The sequence below is a fragment of the Schistocerca gregaria genome, chromosome 4 (assembly GCF_023897955.1).
Source record: "Schistocerca gregaria isolate iqSchGreg1 chromosome 4, iqSchGreg1.2, whole genome shotgun sequence".
Taxonomy (NCBI): Eukaryota; Metazoa; Arthropoda; class Insecta; order Orthoptera; family Acrididae; genus Schistocerca; species Schistocerca gregaria.
Genome location: NC_064923.1, coordinates 542,352,973 through 542,379,792, shown reverse-complemented (window position 1 = coordinate 542,379,792; position 26,820 = coordinate 542,352,973). Strand labels below are relative to the sequence as shown.

The window sequence follows — 26,820 nt, the reverse complement described above, 5'->3', positions numbered from 1 at the left end:
TGGGCCTTTGGATTAATGAGAATAAGACTCTCTGCGACGCAAAACACCTACCTTGTAGAGTCTCTCTGCCGCATTCGTTGAAGATTATTGCCGCGCGGGATTAGCAGAGCGGCCAGGGTCGCTGCAGTCACGGACTGTGCAGCTGATCCCGGCAGAGGTTCGAGTGCTCCCTCGGGCATGGGTGTGACTGCTTGTCCTCAGGATAATTTTGGTTACGTAGTGTGTAAGCTTTGGGACTGATGACCTTAGCAGTTAAGTCCCATAAGATTTCACACACATTTGAACATTTTGAAGATTATTGTGACGCTCTCGAGATCACTAAATAATTTGTTACGAAGCAAACAGCTCACATGTGCTTTTCTATATTATAGCTGCTAACGACCTCAATCCAATAAAAAGTAACGAAGAACTGGTGGGACAAGCTTCTTCGTGAGTGAAATACAATTCATAACTCTTCCTATAACTTTCATTACAGTATCTACCTTTCCATCAGATAGATTTAGGCGGGCGTTCTTTCTTAAAGCGCTGCAGGCATCTACTGGTAGAAACTTGACGGTTGTGAGATTTCAGTGAGTCATTACTGATACGTTGTCAACCGACAGTTACTACAAGTTGACGGTCAGCTATTAGACTCTGCTACAAACTGTCTTTAGTTTTCTGGGTTTGAGAATAGTTTTCTAACCATGCAACCCTCTTGTTCAATTGGTATCCGTGCTTTCACAAACTGAAACAATAAAAATTGATTTACTGCTCTGTTCTTGTTATGGTCTTCAATTCTGAAACTGCTTTAGTGGAGTTCTTCATACTATTGCTTCCTGTGCGAGCACCTTCACCTGCTGCAACCACATCCATTTGAATTTGCTTACTTTAATTAGGGCTTGGTCTCCCTCTAAAATTTTTTGCACCCCAAACTTCCTTCCATTACGAAATTCACGATGCCTTGATGTCTCAGGCGGCATGCTATCAATAGATCCATTTTTTAAGCCAGGTAGTGCCATAAATTTCCTCTTCCCTCAGATCGATTCAATACCTACTTGTTAGTTACCTTATCTAACGATTTAATCTTTAACCTTCTACTTCAGCACCACAGTTTAAAAGTTTCTATTCGCTCCTTCTCTGAACTGTGTATCGCCCACATTTCACTTCCGTACAAAACTACGCTCAAAATACCTTCATAAAAGACTTTTTAACACTTAAATTTATAGCAATGAGTGAAAGTGACTCATTTTAAAGAACTCATTTCTTGCTGTTGTAGATCTGTATTTTATATCCTCTCTGCTTCTGCCATCGCCATTTCCTTCGCTGCTCAAATACCGTCGACTCTCGACAATTCGAAATTTAAGGGAGCTCAGAGAAAAGTCTAATAATTGACAGCTAGACTTAACGACGGTTTGACTAGCCAAGGCTGAAACAAGGAAAAGTCGAAATAAAGATAAAGATTAAAAAATAAAGTAAAAAAATAGTGTTACATTTTGAATAACATTTGTATTTCTTTCCGGAGGAATCAGAAATTAGCTACTAGGTCTCAAATTAAGAGAAAGTTGATTTTTTTTACCCATTTTATGATTAATTTTATTTTAACATTTCAGAGCAAATGCACGTAAAATTTCGGAAGAAAATGCAAGAAAACCCTAATATTCTTTTGCAAAGAAACCAGTCATCCTTTGAGTAAACAAAGGAATGCTGTGAAGAAATGAATAATGAAACAATTGAAGAGTTTATTCGAACTAACGAATGTTAAATAGGCGCTAACTGCCAATTTAAAGTGTTTGCGGATGTTCTTTCACGACTATGCCTTCGATTTTTCGAGTGTACCAAAATACATAGAATTTCTTGGATTTATCTTTTTGTCCAGGGACCGGAAAGCTAGTTCAGTTGTCGAGAAATTCGATTTATGGAGGTTCGAATTAGTATAATTGACAGTAGTAACATGCTTGTAATGTGTCATTTCCTAATGTAATTCCCGCAACATCAATTCGACTACATTCCTTATTAATTTATACGTCACCAGGAAACCTCAAACGCCGCCTATAGACCAGGTAGCTGGAAAATGAGTGTGCTGCACGATGTACCGTGCACCACACACTGTTTGGCGTCTTAAAAAGTGTGTACGAAGTAGAAACTTGAAACGTTCTAAGTGTAATATTTTCCAGAAAACACTTTTCAGTGGCACTGTGTCCTCGGCGATCTATTACATGTCCCTAGATTTGTTCCAAATGTCAAATCGCGGAGCAAATATTTAAAATATTTATCACCAGATGATGCATGGTCTTTTTCCCAAGCAGTGCTTCCCTCTGGAGGTCCGGGTGCCGTCCTTCAAGGTTTGCTCCGTTTAGTCTGGGATGGTTTGAAGAGAAAACATACAAGTCTTTGATGAGTGCGCACAGATTATTGAGCTGCGACAGGTATTTTACACTTATAGAAAAACGAAACTGGTGAGCAAGCCGTTTGTTGCGCAAAATTGAAAGAAAAATATTCTAGAGTCAGCGACACTTATGAGCTCATTACTTGTAATTCCAATGGATGAAACGGACTTCTTTGGTTTTACAGGTGCTGCTGAAACACTGTTGCCAAGTGATTAAGTTTCACAGTTTGCGAGGCTGGTTTTTAGGACCTGCAAATGCGTTATGATCAAAGTGTCACATACTAATCCATTTCAGATAGCTATTAAAAATTTACTCTGAAACACTTGAGTGGAAAAATGTTAATGTATTCAAAAGAGGAAAGACTACGGCTGATGTATGACCATGGATGATGTATGCCTGCCACACTTAATCTGAAAGCAGAGTCATGTTTGCCAGTTGCAAAACAGAAAGACCTATTGACGAGGTTGCCACTTATTCCTCGGCAACACAGTGAGTTCTACAGTAAACGTTACAGAACCTGATACCAAGACTGAAGTTGTGTGTCAGTACTGACACTTTTTTTCTTGAATTTAATTTTGTTAATCACAAATAAAACGCAGTGCGTCAGTATTAACGGCACTTAAACAACTTTTTTTTAGCCATCAGTCTTATGAGTAGACTGATGCGGCACACCTCTGCTATGCCAACCCTTTAATCTCAGAATAACACTTGCAACATACACCCTCAATTATTTGCTGTATACATTCCAGTCTTCCTCTATGGTGTTTACCACCTACATCTCCCTCTAGTACCATAGACGATATTACCTGACGTCTTAACAGATGTTCTATCATCTTGCCCCTTCTTCTTGTCAGTGACTTTCATATATCCCTTTCCTCGGTGATACAGTGGAGAACCTCCTCATTCCTTACCTCATCAGCCCACCCAATTTTTAACATTTTTCTGTATCACCACATCTCAAATATTTCAGTACATGTTACACTAACATATAATGCTTTGCTCCAAACGTACATTCTCAGGAACTTCTTTCTCAAATTAAGATCAACGTTTGATGCTAGCAGACTTCATTTGGCGAGGAGTTCCCTTTTTGCCAGTGGTAGTCTGCTTTTTATGTCCCCCTTGCTCTGTAAACCATGGCTTATTTTGTTGCCTAGGTAACAGAATTCCGTGTCTTCGTCTACTTCCTGATCATCAACTTTGATGCTAAGGTTCTCGCTATTTTCATTTCTGCTGTATCTCATTTCCTTTGTCTTTGTCCCAGTTACTTTGGATCCATATTCTGTACTCATTAGATTGTTCATTCCAATCAACAGATCCTGTAATATTTCACTTTCACTGAGGATATCAGTGTCATCAGCGCATCTTATCAGTCATCTTATAAGGTACCCCTTATTTGAAGTTAAGAGCGCATTTTACTTTATGTGTAGTTTTGCTATTTCACCTTCATGAAGTGAATGTATCAGCACTGCGCTGCAGTACATACGGAGTAAGGGGTAAGCTGTAGGTTGGCCATCTGGCGCTTTCAGAGTCAAGGGTATGTGGTACCGATGCAGAAATCACTTGTGACGTCAATAAAGAGATACGTAGGAAAAGTACACTTATTCTGGCGGGAATCAAGTAATTGTTATTAAGTATTTTCTAACAAAATTTGTCTTTAGCCAATCAGACATTAGGGGGAGTGAACGGGTTATAAATACTATCTTTCTGGGATTTTTCAGTTCCAGAAAATACTGGCATTAATAAATAAATGAAAAACTTTGGCATAACCGAAGATGTACGGTCTTATACGAACTATACCGATTATAAGCTCAGTTACAGACAGTGGGCCACAGCCCGCAGTCGTTGATAGGATGCCTTTCGGTCTAGTCATGCGGTAGACCATGCTCTCCTACCGTTGATATCCTATAATCAGTGGGAACAAGTTTATTTTATGATGTTTCTTAAATAACCGCACCATAATGGCATCCCGAGTAAAAATTATCAGCACAAAAAACTTTTGCTTGCTTCATTACGTAAAACGTAGATAGTATGAAAGGTTGGTGGATAGTCACAGGTGGCCGGACACCAAAATCGAAGTTGTCTTAACATAAGAAGAAAGAAACAGAAGAAGCAATAGAATGAAGAGGTATTGTTAGCAAAGAAGACGGGAAAAAGAAGCCACACGTGATCCTGAAGGGTCCTAACGAAGCAAAAGAAGGAAACATAGACAGTAGTACTGCACTTTCAGAATCCGACGGCGCTGCTACGGCTCTGCAAGGGGACATAAAACTACAAAATCATCTCCACATAACAGTTGAACTGAGACATTTCTTGGGGTGTAGTACGAGTGCGGGAGGGGGTGGGGGTGGGGGGTGGGGGGTAAGTGGTGGGGAGGGGGTGGTTGGTGGTTGTTCTCGTAATCTCCTTAATTTCAGTCCTACTATTGAACCGTTCTTCTATTTCCGTCATTGCTTCTTTTATGCATAGACTGAACACCAGGGACGAGAGACTACGTCCTTGTCTTACACACTTTTTAATCCGAGCACTTCGTTCGTATTCTTCCAGTTTTATTGTTCCATTTTGGTTCATGTAAATATTGTATAGTGCCCGTCTTTCTCTGTAGCTTTTGCTCAGGATTTGTAACATATTGCTACATTTTATATTGTCGAACAGTGTTCTTCCAGGTCGACAAATCCTATAAATGTGTGTAGATTTTTCTTCAGTCTTGCTTCCATTATCAACCACAACGTCAGAACTACCTGTCTGGTGTCTTACCCTTCGTAAAGTTGAACTATTCGTCGTCTAAGAGATCCTCAATTTTCTTTCCCATTTTTGTATGGTATTCTTGTCAGCAACATGGATGAGCCGTTATGTTGATTGTGCGACAGTTCTCGCACTAACAGGCTCTTTATATCTTCGGAATTGTGTGGATGATGTTTTTCCGAAAGTCTGATGGTATATCACCAGTTCCATACATTCTATATACGGACGTGAATAATCGTTTTGTTACCACTCCCCCAATGATTTTAGGTATTCGGAAGGAATGTTATCTACCGCTTTTGCCTTATTTAATTTTAAGTCCTCCAAAGCCAAATTCTAATTCCAATACAGGATCCCCTACTCTTCCCTATTGACGCCTACTTTTTATATTTCTCGTCATCAGATAAGCCCCCCCTCCTAAGGGCTCTCAACTTATTCCTTCCACCCATCCGCTCTCTCATCTGCATTTAGCAGTGGCTTTCCCATTGCCGTGTTAATGCTACCACCCTTGCCTTTTTTAATTTCACCGAAGGTTGTTTTGACTTTTCGACAATCGTTTCCGTTTCCATTTCTCCACATTTTTCATGTAGCCATTTCGCCTTAGCTTCCCTGCGCTTCCTATTTATTTCATTCCTATTTGACTTACATTTCAGTATTCCTGAATTCCACTGCTCTACTTCCTTCTTTCGCCGACCAACAGATACCCTCGGTTTCTTCTCGTACCCACGTTTTTCTTTCCAACTTCTGTGAATGCCCTTTGCAGAGATTTCCACACCTGTTCGACTGAGTTTACTGCTCTGGTATTTCTTACTGCAGTATCCACATCTTCAGGGAATTCCAAGTTTATCTCTTCATCTGTAGTAGCTCTATTCCGTATCCCACTCCTTTGCTCACTGATTCTTTCTTATTGGCACTTAGAACCAGTTAGTTCCCTGGTGTAGCACTTAGAACTTTCTTGACATTATATTTAATTTCTAATTTATGTCATTACTTTATGCAGTGATGCGAGCAGTATTATTCTTTGATATCGGGATACCTTCCCAATTTATAGATACAAATAAGTTATGTACAGAAGCAGATATATTGTGTTCTGATCCTTCTTCTTCTTCTTCTTCTTCTTCTTCTTGCATTACGGCCTCTGTAGGACCACGGGTAGCCCCTTCGTAGACTACATTTTCCTCTGCTTCTCCCAGAACCTCTTCATTCTTTCTCTTCTTCTCTGCCACTCTTCTTCCGAGATCTTCAGTTTCCGTTTCCCCTGTCGCCTCCACTGGCGACACTCTAATCTTTTCCTGTATTCTTCTGTCACTTTGTTCCTCCAATCTTCCTTTTCTTCGACGGTGATCCCTAATTCCAACCAGTCCTTCCGAAGTTCAACAACCCAGTTGGTTCCTGTCTTTCCCCTTGTCATCCCTGTTGTTTCCCACACTCTCTTCGTCATTCTGTCCATACTCATCCTAACTACATGTCCAGCAAACCTTGCCCTTTTGAGTCTGATTTCCCTGGGTATTGTTCTCATGTTCCGGTACAATTCTTCCCTTGGTCTTCGCATCCACCTCTCCCCACCTCTTTTGGGAGCTAGTATTTTTCTCAGTATTTTTCTCCCTTCTTTCTCTAGTTGTTCTGACTCATTTCTTCCTAGTGTCATCGTCTCAGCAGCATATAATACTGCATTCGTCACCGTTTCCTTGTAGTGGCGTATCTTTGCCTCTTTGTATATATTCTTTTTACTGTATATGTCTCTCGTCATGCAGAAGGCTGACCTGATCTTCTTTATCCTCTCTGTTATTCCCTCCTTGCTCCTGTTCTTTCCTGTGTGTTTTGATCCTCAACATAAATGCGAGATTTGGCACTTCAGAACGTTTGACACTTGCACTCTTCATAGGCCGGCCGGGGTGGCCTAGCAGTTCTAGGCGCTACAGTCTGGAACCGCTCGACCGCTATGGTCGCAGGTTCCAATCCTGCCTCGGGCATGGACGTGTGTGATGTTCTTAGGTTAGTTAGGTTTAAGTAGTTCTAAGTTCTAGGGGACTGATGACCTCAGATGTTAAGTCTCATAGTGCTCAGAGCCATTTGAACCACTCTTCATATGATGGTTGAAATGTACCCTATCCTTAAGTAAAGAAGATCTTGCTGGGAAACAGTGAACCTCATATGAGTTTTCGTTTCATTCTGAGATCAAGGTCCAAGATAGTTGTGCTTCAGCTAGGTTCCCAATAAGCCGAAGCAAAGTGGCTAGGGTAATACCATAGGGAACTCACCGATCAGCTGCGCCGCGTCGAACGTGAGCTCCCGCAGGTAGAAGACGGCGGCGGACTCTGAGTAGTACACGTCGATGTAGGCGTCCGAGCGTATGGCGGGGTTGGCCTCGTAGCGCGCGTCCACGCCGTACTCGTAGATGTGGCAGTCGGGCAGGCACGAGCAGTTGAGCGCGCCCGCCGACTCGCCGCTCTCCGCCGCGCCGCCGTCGTCCACGCGGTAGAACCGCAGGTCTCCTGCGGCAGCCCGGGCGCACACGTTAGGCCGTCCGGGACTTACGTCTCACTACTGTTAACATTGTCACTCATCTTGATTTACGTCAGTTTTTGGAACAACTTAACGAAAAGTTGGATGTTAGGATACAACCCGAGACATGAAGGAGTAGATAATTCGGGAATGTAGGGAAGTGTAGAGATTAAAAAAAAAAGAGTGACCAAGGCTTTACTACAGTAAGACTCAAGTGATTGTGAGCTGTAGTAGTTAAATGAAGAAGCTTGCGCAGGACAAACATGTAGAGCAGCATGGAACCAGTCTTCGGAGTGACGGCTGGAACAACAGAACGTACGTCCACTGAGTAGGGGAGAGTCTGATAAAACAGGGTAGTCTGATGAAACAGGGTATCGTACTTTTCTCGACTGATATGTGCTGCCATTTCCCGGTAAACATAGTAATCTCTTTCCCACTCGATGACCTTCATTCTTAGAGTAGCTTGCGCGCCTTCAAAAACATAAATGAAATGTTGATGGTGTGGTGAGGCCCTCAACTACGCACCCACAGAGTGAAATATTGGAAGTTTTGGCTGGTTTCGTTGTCTAGTGGCTGGAATACATAGTTGCCGCATTACAAGCCAAATACTGCTGCGTCTACAGTATACAATATGAATATAAACATGAATCGAATGGTCGACGGTTCCTATCACTCGGCAATTGCGAATGTAACGTAGAAATTTTTAAATAAAATATTGCGGTTAAATAAAATCTGCAGCTACTATTTTTAACGACTTTAAATGATGAGTACGATAGTATAAGTACTTTTGAGAATGTGGTATAGTTCTGCAAAACACTTACTGGTGTCGATGGTCCAACAATTAAATAAAATATAAGTTGAATAACAGTAAAACAATAGACTCCTACTTCACGTAATCACATATGAGCAACAACATGGCTCGCGAGATATTCACTTCTAAACGCATACTACGTCTTCACTGCAGAAGCCACAGAAATCTCACAAGTGCACAAGTCGGCACTACAAAATATTTCTATCTCCCGCGACCACGCAGAAACTGTTCCACTCTCCAAGCCTTTCCCGCGGCCGGCTGTCAATTGCTTTTTCGTGTCCAGCACTCTCTGTGTGCTGTGCGACTGTCCCTCGCGCCGCACTGTTTCGCACTGCCTCATGTCCTCCCCCGTACCCCCTCACTTCCATACGTCTCTCCACGTGTCCTTTTTGGAACGACCGCTGTGATTGGCTAGATCGCCCCTGCCCTGTCTTCAAGTCAATGCACACACACAAACATATTGAAACACATTAGAACTACTGGATTTACATTTACATAACTTGAAATTAAATAAATATTCCTATAGATGGACTATAAACACGCTCTAACACACATTATTAAATACATAAACAAATTAAATAAATATATATCAAAGGAATAGCAACAAAAGGTAGGCCAGTAGCCTAATCTCTCCGTGCTTTGTAAAACACAGTAAATATTTAATCAATTTCTTCATTAATAGATCGGATATAAACAAAGACATAGATGAATAAATATATTTTTACGCATGCTGCTACCGTTTTTTCGTGTAACTGTGGAGTGCTTACGACCTGACGCGACCGATAGTAATCGGCCACTTTGACCTCCAATAACTCTTGTACTATTCACGTAACATGCCAGTAATTTATACCAATTTAGGTTTACACTAATAGCTTTCTAAAGACACGTCGATCGACGCAATCGGATGAACCTTTTAGATTTTGTGAATTCTTTCCTGGGTGTTACTTGTATAATTTACAGTCAGATACTAATCTTTAAACTAATAAAGATATTGAAAATCTGATTACACCATCAGAATCGTCGTGCAGATAATCGTAATGTACATGTTTCTTTTTAAGGTATCATGATTCATCTGCTACTATTAATTTCTGTACGAACTGTACCGCGCGGGATTAGGCGAGCGGTCTTGGGCGCTGCAGTCATAGACTGTACGGTTGGTCCCGGCAGCGGTTCGAGTCCTCGCTCGGGCATGGATGTGTGTGTTTGTCCTTAGGATAATTTAGTTAAGTAGTGTGTAAGCTTAGCGACTGATGACCTTAGCAGTTGAGTCCCATAAGATTGCACACAAATTTGAACATTTTTTATCCGAACTGTGATATGTCTGCCATTAAGGTTTCACAAAGTCCACCATCTTTGGCACTCCCCGCGTGTCTCCTTCATCGACGCAGCGTCACAGTGAAATTCCCAGCCACACGGCTGGACCAGGGCGCCACAACTCGCACGTTACCTCACAAGCTGCAGTCCATTGAAAGCAACCAAGAATATATTTTTGCGGTATTGTGTTGTAATATTGGACTGTGAATTGTGCATTTATATTTGCAAGACTGTAAAGTAAGTATGATATAAGTTAAACGTTGTCTGTACTACAGATCGTTGAGTGTTTCAAAATGTTTGTCCTGCTCAAGGGCTGTTGAAATTAACTTGTTCTTAACATGGCGTTCGCAGATAAAACAGAGTGCCACTAGGTTTGATAAAACAGGGTAGTACCCCGTTTTATCAAACTGATTTAAAAATCGCCGTTTGCGATTTTCAAATTGTTTATTTAATTTGTTCAATTAGAAAAGGAAAACTGACAGACAGTCATAGAGTCAAGAGAGTATGAAAGATGCTGTAGCGGTAGTTTTGGCCCAAACAATGGGCTATTTGAAAGCATCAGAGTCCTTTGGGGTTCCTCAGAGTAGTCTGAAAGCATGTGTAAAAAAGGTCCGGAGTGGAATGTGTTTAGAGGATGCTGCAAAGAAAGGTAGGCCTATTTACTATTTTAGAAGAAATTAATTAAACTGTTGCAATTATCACTATTATTATTATTATTATTATTATTATTGTTGTTGTTTTTGTTGTTGTTTTAGGTCTAGGTGGCCACAAACTTGTATTTAATCAGGAGCAGGAAAATGAACTGGCTGAATATATCCTGTTAATAAGAGCACATTTTTTGGACTGACCATCGATGAGATGTGGAGTCTTGCTTTCGAAGTGGCAGAGAAAAATAATTTGCCACATAACTTCAGTAAGACTAAGTAAATGATGGTTCTATTCGTTTTTGAAAAGGAATCCGTAAATAAGCCTGCGTTCTGCCGAGACAACTTCTCTTGCCACAGCAATGGGCTTTAACGTGCAGTGGTGAAGCACATCTTCGATTTGCTGTTAGAACTTTATAATAGGTACAACTTGACACCTGATGGTCTATAATGTGGATGAGACAGAAATAACAACAGTCCCTAATAAGCAAAGAAAAGGTGCTTGCCTTGAGGGGAAAATGTCAAGTTGGTGGTTTGGTTTCTGCAGAGAGAGGCATCTTAGTGACCGCTGTAGCCTGTATGAAAGCTTCTGGAATTTATATGCCCACAATGTTTGTGCTCCCTAGACAAAGAGCCAAGGCTAATCTGCTGGATAATGCTCCATCAGGATCTACTGCGGAGTATCACCCTAGCGGATGAATGCAGAAAGAAATTTTCCTGAAGTGGTTTCAACGATTTGTTGATTTTTCTAAACCAGGTGCAGAGAAATCCGTTCTTCTGCTCTCGGATGGTCACTCAACACGCACAAAGAGTATTGAACTTATTGGTATGGCTACAGAAAACCATGTTCATCTCTTATGCTTCTCCTCATACTGCACCCACCGAATGCAGCCCCTGGATGTTGCATTCATGGCCCCACTGAGTAATTATTACTCTCAAGAGTTCGAAAGTGGCTTCATTGTCATCATGGACGAGTGATACCACCAATCAAGTTGCAGGGCCGTATGGGACAGCATTCATGAAAGCTGCTTCTATTGAGACTGCTCTAAATGCATTCCGTTAAACTGGAATCTTCGCACTGGATGCAGATATTTTCCCTCATTGGATGTATCAGCTTGTTGAAACAAGCGACACTGGCCCACCTTGGAGAAATGTGATGTCCCGCCTTCGGAACCTACTTCAGAGTCATTAAACAGAGAACCATCTTTTCCAACCATACCAGGGTCTTCCCAGTCGGATAGGCCAAAGCCTTCAACTTCAGCTATACATGTCTCTCCGAAAGACATAAAAGCAATGACGATACCTGAAAGAAAGGAACAAAAATCTGATAGAAGAAGAGGAAAGACAGCTTTTCTTACAGGTCCACCTTATAAGGAAGGATTGAAGTCTTCTATGAAAAAGGGAAGACTCCCAGAAGGAAACTTCAAATGGGGCCACATTCTAACAGTTCTAGGTCTACTGAAGTCAGAAATGTTGGACAGAAGAAAGCAAAGGAAGTTGGAATAGTACGGGAGTATAGCACATCGTCAGAAGAGGATGGAGAAGATAATAATACGACTTGGATTTATTGTAGTGAACTTTTCTCCAAGTCTGAAGAAGGCTGGGTAAAGTGTTATAAGTGTAGTAAATGGGCTCATGAAAAGTGGCAGGTATGAATGATGATTAACCATATAAATGTCATTTGTGTACATAAAGTGATTGTCACGGTTTGTAAATGGAGTCGTTTTTTAAAATTTTCATTATAATGTAGTACCCTGTTTTATTAAGGTAGTCTGATAAAATGGGATAGTTGAAGCAACATTTTCTTTAAATGTGTGTTTTTCATGCCCAATTGTAAGTAGACAGATTGGACAATTAGTCATTAAAAACTCAACATATTGATACATATAGTTCATTACATATGCCACCTTGTTTATTAAGTACCCTGTTTTCACCGGCTCTCCCCTAAGTATAATACGAAAAGTCTCAAGAGTGCATCCCGGGTATAATCAAGGGGGTGGGGGCCCTTGATGGTTTAATGGAATGGGGAGGAGTGGAGAAAATGACGCAAATCTATCTCATAATTAATCTGAATATGAAGGAATAATATAAAGGAAGCACTGGTTAAAGCAGCAATAGAAGGACTTGGCACAACAAGGTAAAGTTTTTTAAAAAAGGGTGTGTGATACAGGGACGATGAAATACGTAGTCCTTACTCTAGCTGAAGATAAGAAAGATACCTACTTAAAAATCTTGAATTTCCTGTAGGATCAAGATCTGAGACTAGATTATAAGAGGAAATCAGCTTTTGCCAAAAGAAAAGTCAGATAAGTTAAAAATCACAATTGGGAAAAATGCATTACATTCACTGAACATGACGTAAGGGGAACAAAAGACGAAGCATACGAAATAATGTAACATTTAAATAAAGAAAACGAGGAAAATCTGCAAATAAACTCAATATATGAACCTAATTAGTTACAATACTATAAAACACTCTCGATGGATGCGCAAAATACGTAGGTGGTTCTTTTTTAACCAGGTAGGAATGTGCACTTGACGATGGAGGAGCTACAAGATGCAATAATGTCTAACAAAAACAGGAAGACTGCAGGGTGTGACAAAACCAATACAGAACTGATAAAATATGCACCAGATACTGCAAAAATAAGAATACTCGATCTTATGAACATGTACTGGCGAAGTGGTAATATACCGTTAACTTCAAAGTGGAATGTAGCCCAGACATGCCCAGTTTGTAAGAAAAGGAACAGATATTAATGTCAGTACTACAGAGGTATTAGGCTTCTCAATTAATGTTATAAATTATATGCTAGAATTTTAACAAAACGACTATCGCCAATCGCTGAAACTGTTCAACTGAGCGTGAAATCTTATGGGACTTAACTGCTAAGGTCATCAGACCCTAAGCTTACACACTACTTAACCTAAATTATCCTAAGGACAAACACACACACCCATGCCTAAGGGAGGACTCGAACCTCCGCCGGGACCAGCCGCACAGGCCACGACTGCAGCGCCTGAGACCGCTCGGATAATCCCGCGCGGCGCTCAAACTGTACTGACTGAGACCCGATATGGTTTTCGAAAAGCAGATCACGCTTCATCATGACACAACTAATAGAAAAACATTGTGAATTCAGTTTACCAACTTTTCTTGCCTTCACTGACTGCGAATAGGCGTTTGATGAAGTAAATCCAAACAAACTGTTGGAAACTTTAAGAAACAGAAGGATTTCATCTTATAAGAGCTGTACACCGTTTCTACATGAAGAACAAAATACAAGTAAAAAGAGGAGGCACCAGACATAATGTGGCTGAAATGAACGAAGGGGTTAGACAAGGGTGTAACCAGAACTTGGTTACAGACAATAAAACATTTCAAAATTAACAATGTGGATGTTAGCACTCTACTTTTTCTGATGACCAAGTAATTATTAGTCAGAATGAAAATGACTAACAAGAAGCTGTCTTTAATTTAAGTAAAATAGCCAGAGAGTGCAATCTGAACGTCTTCATTACATAGACAAAATCAGTGGCACTTTTTGACACCAGCCCAAGATTGAAATTTATAAGCAGATCATAGATCAAGTCAATACATTTAAATATTTATGGTGCAGTATGACATACACAGTAAACAATGAAATACAGAATAAGGAGAACCATTTGACTATTTCTGTGGACCTTTACGGAGAACATTGGGAAAGAAAGTCATTGAAGATAATTGAAGTTCTATAAGGTTATGGCTATATAGGTGAAAAATTGGACTCTTGAGAAGAGAAATGAAGAGGGAGTAGAAGCATGTGAAATGAATTTCCTTAGATACACGGATGGAATTACTTTAATAATGAGATCCGAGTACTGAATTTGTAAAACTTAATTGACACAATAAAATAATATCAGAAGATGGAAATAATGTGTGGACCGTATGCCAGTTGCAAGAGTCATTAAAGCCATAAGACAATATAAACCAAGAGGCAGAAGATCTTTAGGAAAACCAATGAGTAGATGGCTTATCCAATCTTGAAGGAGACGGAACGAATCAAAAGGTCCAATCCTTGATGTAGATGTAGGATAAATCTCAAAACTATTAAAACACTGGAAACGAGAGTCTCGTATGATCTCAAAAGTTCCACCTCACGCAAGATGGGTTGGACGACACAACGTTGAGAAACGTCTGGCTGCAACTTCTTGGCAGGTCTATTAGAAAATCCACTTCCACGTTCACAACACAGTCCGAGGACAATATACTCCATATGGAGTACGGCTAAAGATAGATCGTGAAAGGGAAAGGAGTGTCTAAATAAGGGCACTTTGCTGGGAAAGAAACCATAACAGAAAAGGTCAAGTCAGGAGGCCCCAATCCCTGCTTACCTAGCTATATATCAGTAATTTTTCCAGCGGATCTCATGACAACCACTACCTGCTTAGCTAGCTAGATATCGGTGATTTTTCCAACGAAAGTTCGAACGCTTGGAATTTTCAGTCTAAACCGGACGGATCTCATGACAACCAACGCACGGAAAGATCTATTGAAAGATTTATTGAAAAGATTTATTGAAAATGTCCACCTGGGACGTACGGGAATAGGGAAAAAGAAAAACTATTTAATAGACTACTTACCGAAACCGGAATTAACATACAAATAGGTCAGGCCCGAAAAAGAGGTGTGGAAGAGCTACATGATTATGTTTTACATATGTATATAGTGGAGTAGACCTGAGCGCAACAGCACATTACAGCGTTGCAGTCATTGTAGACAATGAAAGAAAAAAGAGAAGCTACGTTGACATCTATGAACGAATAATAGCGCAACTTAATAAAAAAAGCAGAAACTGTTCACCGCTAATAGGTGTGTACGCCCCAGAAGACTGAAACAAAATGAAAACGACTACCTTTTTATCCGTGGTTATCTAAAACGCAAGAATAGGAAACTCACAAATAAAAGACGTAGAATGACAAACTTGACAATGAATGTCAAGAGATGTCTATGAACTTGTGTAAGGGTCAGAGAAAAGATCTCATGCTGCACCAGACTGTTATGGCTGCATGGAGATCGCGTATTATATGCGAGACAGGGCACCTGTAGTCACTGTTCCTGTCAATCATTAAAACCTAGTCATTTCTTCTTCTGATCTCTCTGGAAAATAGCAGTGTTCCGACAGAAGTTAACACACAAGGTATTCTCAAGCTAGTGTGGTCAGGTTGCCGATTCTAAACTGTTACCGAGAGCGCCACTACGGTTGCAGCTCGTGAAGCGTGTAATTATGAACAGGCAGTAAACACAGGAACAATCGAGAGCGGCGTTCTGTTCAATATGTGATCGACTGTTCGAAATTTTTTTATTCAAAGCAAGGCGGTACCGGCACATGGCTGCCCGGTACTTGGCATTACCTGGCGTTACCAAATGGTGTACATGTACAAGGTATTTAAATAGAATTATCCGATTTCAGAACGGTGTCTCCTACACGAACAAAGACAGAAAACTGAAGGAAATTTTAACTTCCACAAAGTTGTTAATTTCCAAAGAATCATTCTATTTTTATGGTATATCTTTCACATGCACGAACATATAACCTTGGGAGACTTTTTAAACTATTGTTTCTAATCTAAATTTTCATTTACGTTTTACAAATGTTAATTTGTCCTCCACCGGACGCACGACAAACATCCAGACGATAATCAGTGTACTTCCAGGTGTTCTATGGACGTTTAGACGATCGACTCAGCCGTCTTCTTCAGGTGCAGCGAGTTTTGCTATTATGTGTACCCTTTCTCTTGACTTCAAACAAACTGTGAACCTTTGTTAGTCTCACGCTACTATTTATAGCCGAGTTCGATACCTGAAGCCCCCTACCCCGTTTTTGTTTGACAAAGCTCGCACTAAATTCTCTCAGCGTTTTCGAATTCTGGTGGATGCGACGGCCGACGAGATTTTAATAAATTGAGTGTCGGGTCCCAAGCATTACTTAAATTGAGACGACTATCTCTGTTTATTACGTTTTATGACATCGTTATTTCCGACCGACTTCTTAACTACGCTGTCTCAGAAACGTGGCGTTTGCGCCAGAATAATGGTTTCATCGTATACGTCCAGACGATATTCAGTTCGGCCATACTTCTGCAAGTATGCCTGAAATTACTGTATTCATTCTCCTGCCTTGCTGTGTCGTCGTTCACCCAAAGTTGTTGGAGGGGGAGGCACATAGACGCAGTACCCCAACAAAAAATTCACATAAAGTGAGATCAGCCCACTACGGAGGCCAATGGTGCATACCAAGATTTATGCGTCCCTTAGGACCAATCCGTCGTTGAGGCAACTCACTGCTAAGAGATATTCTTAGGCTACGTCCTGTATGAGCAACAGAAGCGACCGGCTGAGCAGACAGCTTCAGGCGACAAAATACGACTGTAGGTATAGCTACAGAAGCGTCCTAGATTGGCGACGCCTGTGTCACTGTTAGTTGTCCACTACAACTGGAGAACTGTCGGATCTATCTAGAATGTGTAGAAAAATAGGTGACCGGCAGTGAGGATCCCAGAAACTACAGACAGAACTCCCGTGGACATTACAAGAAATCCTCACAAAGAGCTTATCGCACGAGGTTAGGGTATCTCGTACATCTTGTCATCGTTTACTAAAATATATGAATTTAAAACTCTGTCGTGTGACTATGGTGCAAGAGTTGAATTGCAAGGATAAAAAAAAGGAGTTATTTATGGTAACTGGCTTTTAAAAACCAATGCTAACAGTTAATTGGACGCCTTGACTTACTTCATGTCAGATGAGGCCTGGTTTCATTTGTCAGGTATGTAAACTCGCAGAACTGCAAGTACTGGTCGCAGGGCAGAAGAACATCTTCAATAAGAGAAGATAGTCAGGCGTTTGGTGTGCTTTGTCCCGTAAGCGCATTATTGGTCCCATATTTTTCAGTTACACGTTAAACAGTGTCAGATATCTAGAGATCTTCGACTCCTTCTACGCACATCATCAGTAAACACTTGCGGGCTAATTTGCCGTGGTCGATCTGTAGAACTTCTTCTCCCTGACGTTTCGTTCTCAACTACGGAAGAGGTTCTCCGTAGTTGAGAACGAAACGTCAGGGAGAAGAAGTTCTACAGATCGACCAGAGCAATTCAGCCCGGAAGTGTTTACTGATGAAGACGCCGGCCGTGAAAGCCTACATGGGATGATCCTTCTACGCACAGTGAACAGACGCAGAGAAGGTGTATGCAATATTCCAACAAGACTGAGGAACCGCTCACACATCCAACAAAAGTGTGAGCCACATCTCCAACGTGTTCTCTCAAGACAGACTTGTCAATAGAGGTATCTGGTATCAAAGGTCCTAGAACTTAACAGGGCGTGATTTTTATTCATGTGGCACACTAGAAAGCTAAGTGTATGCTAACAATCCTCGCACATAAGACGATCTTGAGCAGAATGTTGCTAGAGATACTATTACAGTGTGTTGCTGGTAACGCCATCACATGAAGTCAGCGGTGCCTCGATTCCCACGGCCACCACTTCTAGTATCTCTCATAAACAGGTGTCTAAAGTGTCTATTGTGATTTATTTAGGTCACTGTTACTTGTATCTCTCACGTCCGACATACTGGTTTTGAGTGAGACATCCTGTACTTATCAACCGATTTTAAGAAAACTATTTAGTGAAAAAACTTGATTCTTTCGTGTCTTACAGTTTGATATTTTCGCTCGATAAAGAACTGATCTCTTTCTGCTATGCGACATAGTTACTGTGCTGTAGGAAACTAAGTAAGTAACTGCACGAAATTTTTAATAAGAGTTTTCAGAGGTAAAAACGCATTGCGTGGACTTTGCATATAATTCATTTTAGGTCATCATTATTTCATATGAAACGTAGCCAACATATCGAAATCGTATTTAATTTGGAGATCAACGATATCTCTCTTAGTTCTCGAGATTTTGTATTACATATTTGCGCTCGGGTCGTGCGTGGCCCACCAGATTCTGTCCCTGTGCATCGAGAATCATGTGGTTGTAAAAATCCTCAGATTTCGTAAGCGGTTCAAGATATCGAAAAGAGATTTTTTGAAAATGACAGTACGCAAAGGAGAAGCGTTTTTCCGTATGATTAACACTCTGTCAAATTTTTGAGCAGAGCGAAAACCAGACAGCCTATAAATTACACAATGTTTTTTCGTCCGAATTTTCATAGCCAAACTAAGTATGTGGCAATGTGCTATCAAACTGCCCAGCGTGAGGTCTAGTTTTGCAAACAAATATTTAATTGCTTGAAAGTTACTCGGGTAACTGACAAAAACTTTGTGAGTTGAGGGAACAGCTGCTGTTAGCTAAGTAACTGAAGTGTCAAAAAGTTGATCTCTTCAACACCTAGCTATTTTGTAATTTCTGAGAACATTTATCGTGGAGAAAAACACCAATTTGGCAAAAATACTGTAAAAACGTATCACAAAGAGTGTTGACTCCAATAAAATATTTATCTGCAATGGTTATCAGTTTCGGTTAGAATGTGAACTTCCTCAAACCATTTATACCACAACGGTAGGCGGTGGCTGTGAACGGTGCAGGTATTGTGACTCGTCGAACGTCAATTGATTTCTGGCTATTTTGTTTATGAAAAGTCACATTGGTGTGATATTTAACTGTCAAAAAGGATTCTTTTGAATAAAGTACTAAAAATAGAACATTTCAAGAACATAAGAGGCTATGAAGGCAAATGGATTGTCAATAAGATCATGCTTTCTGAGTGAAACTTGAAAATAAAAAAAAAAATAATAAAAATGAGAAAGAAATCGTTCAAATGTTTTGTGAAACGATTTCTCTTAAAGACATGAAATATACTGAAAAAAACATTTGACGTTCCTTTGAATAATGCTCGAAATCATGTGCAGCAAATGAGGGGCTTGAAATGCTTTTGCAACTTGTTTTATTTCTTACTTTTAGACAAATAATTTCACAAAATATTCGATCTCTTTCTTCAAAAAATTTTTCATTCTGTATTTATACCGACTATTTACATTAATAAAAACACTTGGTATAGACAATGATTGATGATTTGCGTTCCCGACAATCAAATATCAATAAAATTCCTTGGCTGTTGAATTTTTTCGTTAGGATTTTAATAGGTATTACATATTGGGATAGGTGTGTATACACTTAAAGTACTTTGAGAAGACCTAAAAAATAACTCTGAAATGCACTGAAAAGTGTGCAGATAAAAGTTATTACAGAGAACAGTTTATAGGATTATAGTTGAGTCAGTTAAAATATAAGAAGTAATAATGCCCGAATCTGGGACTAACGAAAACTCAGATTAAATGCCTTAGACACTAACACTACACCATTGGCACCTCGTTGCCGGGGAGTACTCATTTTCCTTACTGATCTTAGTCATTCTTCTGCACTTATTGGCTGCTGAAAGTTTGTGGTCACGTAAGAAACACTCGTTTTTAATTCATTGATGTGATAGTGGAACGTATCTACCCTTATCCTGACATCTTCGAATTATTTCTCTGATGGTGTTCGTGGTTGATGATATAAATCATAAAATTCTCCATGAAGATTCCCCCCTTTGTAAATTTCATGCATAGCGCTCCTTTATTGTCTTATTCTTCTAATAGAAGTTGATTTTCTTGCCTTACTCTCGAGCTGTAATATTCTATGGGCTACGAATGGCATTTATTAGAAATAACTGGGCAGGAATTGCAGCTCGTAGCTTGTCACTCACACGAAGGACGCTGGAGGATGTAGACCCACACTGTTGCTCGTAGCAGGAATGTCGCACATCCACATGTCACGAGCTGTCGGTCGCTTATTCCGCTCATTACGTGGCCTTAAATGCAGGCGCTAGTGCGGGGGTGCCCCATTCCACTGGGAAATGAAATTGTAAACATGTTCTTGTAATTGCAGAAAAAGGCAGATCACCGATATATCCATGTGCGTGAATCTTGTAACCATCTTCTCCAGAAAATAATGGGCCCTAAATCTTTTCCCAGGAAATGGTGCAGAACACGTGACCTTTAAGAGAGGTCGTCTGGTGCTCGATTGTGTCAAATGACTGTTGTGTTCCTCGTGTTCCTACGTGGTGGAGATTCACTTTTCCGCTTAAATAATACATAGCATCTTCGTTGACACCAAAAGTTAATTGAAATTGTGATCTTCCATCTGCACGCCCAGAATGAACTCACTAAACTCAACACACTGTTGTTCATTACCATCGTTAGGTGCTGGTAGCAACTGAATGCGGTATTGTTTCAGAGAGAAACATCGCCGCAAAACACGTCATTGAGACACATGAGGAGGAATAGAGTCTAGCCTGGGACGACGAGTAGACTTCTGTAGACTATGTGCAAATGTGTTGAGTGTGCTCTACATCTTGAACTAGCTCAAGGGATCGGCTGGGGTTTTCACTTACATAAGCAATCACTGACTTGAAACTTGCTAATTCCATCGTCGAATGATTTGTGCTGTAGGAGGTGTGTTAACGAAAATCACTCAGCAGAGTCGTAACTGAATAGAATCCGTTGAAACGGGGAACGCAAAACGCCGTTTGCGCAGTGTTATTTCCATCTAGACTCAGTGCACACTGGGATGATGAACGAGCTAATAAGAAAGCTGGCTACACCAGGAAGACTCTCGGAAAGCACGTGAACTACCGAATTACAACTGACACTAAGGCAACCTTTTGGTTACGATGCGAACGTTAAAGTTCACAAGTTTCTACGTTCACTCGTATTGAAGACATACAGCGTCCAGTCACGTTAATGTGACCCCCGCACTGCCAGTGGAGGACGTATAAAGCGTGTCGTGAGGACGTGGAAAACAGTGCATTCGTTGTCGTTATGGGGGCATGGAATCATTTATTTGACGTCCAAAAGAGCACTGTCATTGGCTTTCGGGCTAAGGGTGAAGGCATTTCCTAAATGGCTGTCCTTGTAAACTTCTTGCCTGCCGCCATGATTAAAGTATACCGTGCATGGGAAAATGGCGCTATCCAAAACAGGCTTCGAGCCAACTGTGGTACACCAAGGACCATAGACGACAGAGGTGAACGACTGCTACGGGGATGGGATGTGTACGGGCGAATAAGTGACCGCGTAGACGAACCAAGGGTAGCCTCAATGAACATTCGGCGAATGTTGCTGCGTATGGGCCTCCGCTGTAGGCGCCTAGTTAATCCATCCAGTGCCGCTACTGGACGTCAACTGAGTGATGACACGTGGTGTTTTAAGATGAATTACGTTTTATGATCCATCGAACATGAAACGTCTGAAAGCAAACCCTCTGCAAAAATCATTGAATGAGTTCAGGACGGAGAGTTATTGTCTGGGGAATGTTTTAGTTGCATTCCCTGGATGATCTCGTTGTTCTGGAAAGCACAATGGATCGACAGAAATCCATTCTTTTGGACCATGTCCACCCCTACGTGCAGTTTGTTTTTGCTCGGCACGATGGCATCTACCAGCGGGACAATGCAAGGTGTCACACAACTCTCAACGTACGTGAGTGGTTCGAACAGCACTAGGATGAGTTTCCATACTCCCATGGTCACTAAACATCTCGAATTTAAGTCCAATCGAGAATCAGTGAGCCCACCTCGATCGGGCTATTCGCGCTACAGATGGTCAACCGAGAATTCTTGGTCACGCCACTGGAATAGGCATGCCTCCTCATCCCTTTCGGTATCTTCCAGAAAATCATTGATTCTCTTTCTGCGAGCCTCGCTGCGGTCCGCGCAGCAGAAGATGTCTGTTCAGCCTTCTGACAGGTGGCCACATTAATGTGACATGACTGTGTCGTCTTGTGAAGCAGGAGAAAGCTTTCTGGTATTTTGACAAACACTGTACTGGGAGCGTAGTAACAGAAGCCAGTATCCGCCAGGATAGCCGTGCGTGTTAAAGCGCTGCTTCGGGGACTGGGAGGTGCGGCAGCCCCTGATAGAGTGCCCTTGGAGGATTAATGACGATGGTCGGTGTAAAGGTCAATCGTCATGTTGTCTTTAAGCGGCTAAGTGAATACCGGGCTGGTACTCATGTTACGCCCCAGTTAGACGATTCGCAAACATTTAGAAAAACTTTCGCTCACTTTCACATGAATAACACTACACGTAGGCAATTGGGAAACACGTATACCGTCGTGGGAGGTAACGGGATGACGACAGGAAGGACATCCAGCCACCCCTTAAACTAATCATGGCATATCCATTGATAATGACGCCGACCCTACCCCGATTCGTCACAAAGGCATGAGAAGAGTAAGACGGAGAAGAAGAAGGATAAGTAGTAACAGAGGTCAGTATTGTGAGCTACTGATACAGCGCAATGAGGGCGAGAAGATGTCTCGCGTGGTGCTATACGCCAATTTGACGGAACAACAGTGCGCTGACGAGTACCCATTCGGGCTCTAAACCGGTCACAGAGGGTTTCACTCTTAGACACAACATGTAACACGACTTAGGGTCGATTATAATCGGGAATGAGACAAACAAACAAGGACCCCTCTAATGCAGCTGCCAGGGATCGTCCACAACCAGCCCATGTGAACGAAGTTGTTACGATGTCCACGTGATCAAAAGTATCCGGACACCTGGCTGAAAATGACTTGCAAGATCGTGGCGTCCTCAATCGGTAATGCTGAAATTCAGTATGGCGTTTGCCCGTCCTTAGTCTTGATGACTTCTTCCACTCTCCCAGGCATACATTCAATCAGATGCTGAAAAGTTTCCTGGGGAATGGTAACCCATTCTGAAGAGAGGTACTGATGACGGTCGGTGAGGCTTAGCACCATGTCCGCGTTCAAAACCATCTCAAAGGTGTTCTATAGGATTAAGGCGAGGACTCTGTGCAGACAAGTCCATTACACGGATGTTATTGTCGTGTAACCATTCCACCACAGGCTGTGCATTATGAAGTGCTCGATCGTGCTGAAAGATGCAAACGACATCCACGAGGTGCTCTTCAACAGTGGGAAGCAAGAAGACGGTTAAAACATCAATGTAGGCCTGTGCTGTGATAGTGCCACGCAAAACAACAAGGCGTGCAAGCCCCCTCCATGAAAAACAGAACCACACCATAACACCACCGCCTCCGAATTCTACTGTTGTCACTACACATGTTGGCAGGTGACGTTCACCGGGCATTCACCATACCTACAACCTGCCATCGGACAGCCGCATTGTGTAATGTGATTCGTCACTCCACACAACTTTTTGCCACTGTTCAATCGTCCAATGTTTACACTCCTTTCACCAAGCAAAGCGTCGTTTGGCATTTACCGGCGTGATGTGTGGCTTATGAGCAGCCGCTCGACCATGAAATTCAAGTTTTCTCACCTCCCGCCTAACTATCATAGTACTTGCAGTGGAATTCCTGTGTGATGGTCTGTATTGATGTCTGCCTATTACACATTACGACCCTCTTCAACTGTCGGCGGTCTCTGTCAGTCAAGAGCCGAGGTCGGCCTATACGCTTTTGTGCTGTACGTGTCCCTTCACGTTTCCACTTCACTATCACATCGGAAAGTTGACCTGCAGACGTTAAGTCGTGTGGAAATCTCGCTTACAGACGTATGAAAGAAGTGACAGCCAATCACCTGACCATGTTCGAAGTCTGTGAGTTGTGTGGAGCACTCTATTCTACTCACTCACGATGTCTAATGACTACTGAGCTCGCTGATATGGAGTACCTGTCGGTAGGTGGCAGCACAATGCACCTAATACGAAAAACGTATATTTTGGGGGTGTCCGGATACTTCTGATCACATAGTGTAAGTATTCACAAATACTACAGTTTGTGTCCAATACTTATGTTTCAAGAGTATCCAATGACGGAAAAAATCGCGATACCAAAAAGGAGTTGTGCGACAGAGCTGAAAGTTGGTAAGGCTGTTTCTATATCAGGAAGATGATGTCTATTCAGATTTCGCGACGGTCGCATAGGAATGGCGCTAGTAGCGCCGCTACGAGTACGCAAATTATGTCTGCTTTAAATGCAAGTTGTAACAATAGTAAGCGTTAGTTACCTTTGAGGTTGGTCAGGGTGAGTTGATGTTAATCAAGAATGCCTAAAAGGCGACAAAGGCGCCATTATCAACACCTCACAATATTTGAACGAGGTTGTGTGATAGGGTTACGAAAAGCTGGATGTTCTTTCTGCGCTACTTCAGAAAGCTGGCAGCAATGGTAGCCTCTGTACATGACTGCTGGCAGCGGTGGTCACGAGAGTGTACGGTCGCAAGAACACCGGGCTCCTGACTGCCACGTGTCCCTATCGTGTTCTGCGCATGGCTCTGACGCATTGTTCTGCATCTGCAGCAGCAATCTGAGCAGCAGTTGGCACGACAGTGACACAACGAACTGTTATAAGATGTTTACTTCAAGGGCAGATCCGAACCAAACGCCCTCTAGCGTGCATTCGACTTAATACAAACCACGGCCATCTGAGACTTCAGCAAGAGCACATCAGAGAGCAGGATTGAGGTCTGTTGTGTTTTCTGATGAAAGTCCGTTCTCCGTCGGTGCCAATGATAGCCGTGTATTGGTTAGAAGGAGGCTAGTTCGGGCCTGCAACCAACTTCTCGGCGGTGCTAGACACCCTGGACCTCCACCTAGAGTTATGGCCTTGGGCGCGATTTGCTATGAGAAAAGGAGCACACTTTGGTAATCCCACTCACCATGACTACAAATTTGTCCGTCAATCTGCTGATCCATGCTGTTCTGCAATTCATGAACAGCGTTCCAGGAAGTGTGTTCCAACAGGTCAACTCTCATCCACATACCGCTGTCGTAACCCAACATGCTCTATGGGGTGTCGACATGTAGCCTTAGCCTGCTCGATCACCATATCTGTCTCCAATCGAGCACGTATGGGACTTCCTCGGAGGACAACTCTAGCATCATCCACGAACAGCATTAATCATCCGTGTATTGAATAAGTGTAACAGACATGGAAGTCCATCCCACAAATTAACATCCGTCACCTGTACGGCACAATGCATGCACGTTTTCACGTTTGCATTCAACATTCTGGCGGTCACACGTGTTATCAATGTACTAGAATTTCACATTCCCAGTGGTTTACCTCGTGTTTACATTCTCCTATGATGTTGCTGAGTTAACGACTTAAATAAGTTACATAGACAAATGTATTCCCAAGTTTCATTACTGTGAATTAATTTTTTTTTTGTGTTGTGATTTTTTTATCCCCATCAGTGTTAGTGTAGTTCCTTCTTAGAATAGCTGCATACCTTCGCCGAATTTGCATACCAAAATTTGGCTAATTATGAGTAATGCGCTACTCGCAGTTCCCAGACGAATTCTGAAGATGCTTCAATAAGGGGAAACTTAACTGTTCTTGTTACCGGAAAAATTCTGTCAAAGAATCCATAGTCATAAAGGTTGTTGAATGGTTTCCTGGAGAATGACAATATTGATCACGAGTTGTGGCCATCCACCCATCGAACTCAGATTGTGTAGCGCATGTTGGAGGTGAATATAGGAGACAACTTGCTGTGATACCGTACCCACGATCTACTCAATACAAACTACTCTTGAAGATATAAGGCTGTTACCGTAAAACGCTAACTCTGATGATCTCAACTGTAAGAGAGCACTTCATGGAATCTTCATGAATGGTTTTGGGTAATCATTTTTCCCGAAGACATAAACTATGTGTCTAACAACGATATTGGTCTTCTAACTCTGAAGGTAACAACATTTCCACTGTGTTGCCATTCAAATGACGATCGTACGTACTATCTTACTCTTAATACGTGGGAGCCACAGTTCCAGAAAATAGAAATGCCTGGTTACATGTGTGTCTCTCGTCTAACACTAAGGATGCGACGATGTCGTCGTGTTTTAGAGCTGTACGCTCTTCGGGGGAACAAGCCAAATATATCCTATACACGGTGACAATTTCTGTTGGGTCGTATCACAATTAAAAGCCTAACAAGTTTAAGTATTAGTAAAAACTAGTCACCTTAACTGTTCTGATAGACCTATTAATTTGGTAGGAGTGCCCCTGCTCAACACGTTTCTCATTACTTCACCAGAAAGTGATAGTACACTACTATACATAAACCCCAACCCTGTCTAACATAAAATCGACCCTGTCCAAACAATCAGCTCTGAATTCATAATGTTGACGAGATTAGCGAGGAAGATATTAATTTTTGTCAGGCTGTTTGACGAATATTATGGAAAAATTGGAAATTTCTATGGAATCAAACTGCTGAGGTCATCGGTCCCTTCGCTTACACACTACTTAATATACCTTAAACTAACTTACGCTAAGGACAACAAACACATCCATGCCCGAGGGAGGGAGCCGCGCGAACCGTGCAAGGCTCCTAAGATTGCGCGGCTACCCCGCGTGGCAGTATTATGGAAAATGCGCAGTGTATTTCTTCTGGTGAATCCAACTTCAACGATAAAGCG

General features: G+C 41.7%; 1 protein-coding gene across 1 annotated transcript in view; it reads right to left on the bottom strand.

Moving 5' to 3' along the window:
* Nucleotides 1-26,820, bottom strand: part of LOC126267798 (sodium channel protein Nach-like) — a 139,512-nt gene that overhangs the window by 10,465 nt on the left and 102,227 nt on the right. Inside the window, exon 7 of the mRNA XM_049973102.1 lies at nt 7,367-7,600. Coding sequence (XP_049829059.1) covers nt 7,367-7,600 — 234 coding nt within the window. The remainder of the gene's footprint in view (nt 1-7,366; nt 7,601-26,820) is intronic.